The sequence below is a fragment of the Homalodisca vitripennis genome, unplaced genomic scaffold, assembly GCF_021130785.1.
Source record: "Homalodisca vitripennis isolate AUS2020 unplaced genomic scaffold, UT_GWSS_2.1 ScUCBcl_8753;HRSCAF=16984, whole genome shotgun sequence".
In the NCBI taxonomy this organism is placed as follows: Eukaryota; Metazoa; Arthropoda; class Insecta; order Hemiptera; family Cicadellidae; genus Homalodisca; species Homalodisca vitripennis.
The window spans coordinates 3,536-6,919 of NW_025784861.1; the positions used below are offsets into that span (position 1 = coordinate 3,536).

General features: G+C 44.1%; 1 protein-coding gene across 1 annotated transcript; it reads left to right on the forward strand.

Moving 5' to 3' along the window:
- The first annotated feature begins 1,292 nt into the window (after positions 1-1,292).
- On the forward strand, positions 1,293-1,697 carry LOC124374492 (extensin-like). Its single transcript, XM_046832700.1, has one exon. The coding sequence runs from the start codon at positions 1,293-1,295 to the stop codon at positions 1,695-1,697; it is 405 nt and encodes a 134-aa protein (XP_046688656.1).
- The last annotated feature ends 1,687 nt before the right edge of the window (positions 1,698-3,384 follow it).

A 3,384-nucleotide genomic window follows, 5' to 3' on the forward strand; every position in this document is an offset into this window, starting at 1 on the left:
AAGTATCAAGTGGGGAGCAAGAATGCAACTGCAGTACTTTATCAATATCGAGGGTGGTATGTCCATCTAAGGCCCCGGCCTCCCTTTATTACACATCTAGAGAAGAGAGGATCTTTTCAAACTTCGTCACAAGAGGCCAAGAGAACTCAGTGAAAAGAACCGATTAGTCAAGCAGTCCCCATAGGAAGGTCTCCTAGTGGATGAGCCTGAAACAACTGAATGAAAAAAAAAAGTGATCGGCAAAGAGTTCACAGATGTCCTGAGAATCCTTCAGCAGTCCTTACCATTGAAACAACACATCCAATGCATTAAACCTAGCAGAGTCCTTTAGTATGATTTACTGTGAGCCCCAGACAGAAAAGCCTTAACATTTGGGTCTCCATAGCTCCCTTCCAACCCGCCTCCAATATACAGCTGATAGCCAGAGTGACGAAAGTTCCTTACACTGCCCTCTCACGCCGCGAACTAAATTCCGTGTTAAATAAACATTCAATATCAGACAGTTAAGCCGTTATACTGACTATGAAGGCTTCCTCGTCTCAACAGAACCAGTCTCCCTCCTTCAATTCCCTCCGGGGAGAAACCAACAGGGAAAGGAAGATTTCCCCTAAACGCTTTCATCTGGAGTTCTGAGATTTAAAATTAGGGAAACTCAGGCTAAGTAACAAAATAGTGGTTGTAAAGGAATACTCAAAATATCGTCACTTCACAATCAATCCAAACATAGGGTACATGCCAGAGCTGCCAGTCCTTTGAAAGACCGCTTCCATGTTTGCATCTTTTGAAAATCATACTTAATTAACTGTATTTCTTATTGCCATTGCAGCACAACTTCAATGTTCCAAAGGAGGGATGGTGGGACTCGACAGGCATCAACGGATCTCAAAGCCAGCTCAACCGATACATTTCCTTTCAATGAGGAGAATACACAGTATCCAGCACAACTTCCCGGTCCAAATTCTTAACCCCCAATTAAACTGTTGCAAGTGAAAGAGGTTAACCAAAACCCAATACAGACCGACAAGGAAGAATCCCGCCTCAGCATCCATTCGGAACAGTATCCAGTCCCTGTTAGGCAAATTGAGAAATCTCCAAAACTAGTACGAATCAGGGCCCCTTTGTGCCTGCCACAAAGTAAATGCCTGCCTCACATGCACAACACATGAAGTTTTGCACATACTTGGCTGGCTGGCATTGCTGGGTGGAAGATTAAAACAAGCACTTAGAAACATAGAAAAAACACAGTAAAATCTAACCGGATGCAAAAACAACACTCAACAGGGAAAGGCACGATGCACTATACTCTTGGGAGACCAATCTGTCATGGAATACCCACAATAACACAACCCCACCAACCGCACACACCAACCTCCCCGCCCACCAACCCTCCTACCCCCCCCACCCCCACCGCCAAACACGAGGCGCACCAGCCGTCCCGACCCTCCCCCCCCCGCGACCGCACCGTGGAACCGCACCCACCCGTCGAACACCTACAAACCGCACCGCGCCCAACACCCCCACCATACACACACCCACCCACCCCAACCAACCACCGACCAACCCCCACCGACCCGCCACCGGTAACACCGATAACAACCGCCGCCACCGCCCCCCACACCACCGACCGACCCCCCACCAACCGCACCACCTCCGCCACCACCACACCTCCCCCGAACACCCACCGTAACACCCACTGACCAAACACCCACCCCACCACCATCCGCCCCCTGCACCAGAGCCCCACCAACACCCCACCCCCCCCAGCACCGAACCAACCAAGGGCGCAACCTGCGCGTACCGCCATCCGCTCAATCTTTGGTTTAAGGTTTTCATCTGAGACGATCGCAACCAATTATATCTGATAATGTGTAAGAGGCCCAAGGTTCAGCATCATCTATATCGGGTACAAGGTATATGTCTCTACGAGGATAATAAATATCATAATTCACTTTCAAGCAAACGGCGAAGCTTTCAAAATATTTAACTTACTTCTAAGACCGATTGGACCATTCCTGAAAGTAAACACATGCAGATCGGTCTTGGGCCTTTAAAGTTTTATAATTCCGTTTTTGTTGATATGAGCCTTATAACGATAGCAAGGAATTCCATGGTGGAGTGTATTTGATAGGTCAAGGAAGTTTCACCTTTCTTCTTACGTTCTTCAAGTTCCTTTCTAACTTCCTGCAAATACTGACGCTCTTTAGGAGTGCGATCTCTACCAATCGAGACACTTGCATAATCACCATTTGCTGATGAAACCAACTCCTGAGAAAATTTAGAAGTGAATACTCTGGCATCATTTGACGACTGGAATATCACTTTAAGAGGCCTATTTTTACCACGAATTAGCTTACCCAGTCTAAGAGTCCTTACACGTTCAAGGGGCAAATTTATTTTCAGAGCAGTGTTTAAGTTAGACACGTGGTTGAGGTCGTGGTCTTGCCTACTTTTTACGGTAGAACTAGTAGACTCCCCTAGATTATAAAATTATGACATTTGCGGCACGCTGTGGACCTATCATTTAGTTCGCCAATAATAGCTTCTGTATCAGAGCCAACAACAGTATCTTTCAAACTTTTAAAGTCCTGTTCAAGAGTGGTTATTTTTGATTCCGTATTCAAAAGTCGAGGTTCCAAAGAGCAAATCTTAGAGTTTAAAGCTTTAATGTCCTTCCTTTATGGGGGCTATATCCTCAGATTTTCAAGCAATCAACCTTCGAAATAAGATGATCCATTTTCCCAGCAAGGTCAGAAATCTGAAAATCAAATGATTAATGGGGTTTCCGACAACTTTTAAACAATCAACCCGATTGCAGTTCCATGACAATTTGTTATTGCCTGCAAACTTTGCATATTCCGCCGCTGACATTTTAATACAATCAATATGAAACCATCGGTCACAAGGCCCATTCGCAACCAATGGCCTTCTCCTGATCAAGTACTTTTTTTCATACATATAAACACAAGCAGGTATCGTAGAAGCCATCATTATCAGTTCCCCAAATCCGCAGCTGTTCAATCCACCACAAATAAATGTATAAGATAATCAGTTTACCATCCATCATCTCTCGACAAACTACCTTTACCACAGCGCTATTCCAAGATTAATGAGGATTGGAAATGCAGTCTCTGCAGATCTGGATTTTTTTTGGGATGCCCCTGTCATCATTTAAGAGGAGGGCAGCCACTATACTGCATGAGCTTCATTAGTTTATTGTTACATAGTTTATTGTCACTGTTATAAAAAATTATTCTTGTTACTTCTATTATTGTTACATTTATACATAGTCTACCTACGTTTTCACTTAAGAATATTATAATATTTAATTGATCATTGTTGTTCTTGTTGTTTACTGTTAATTTGTTATTGTTTTAGCTGTTTTGT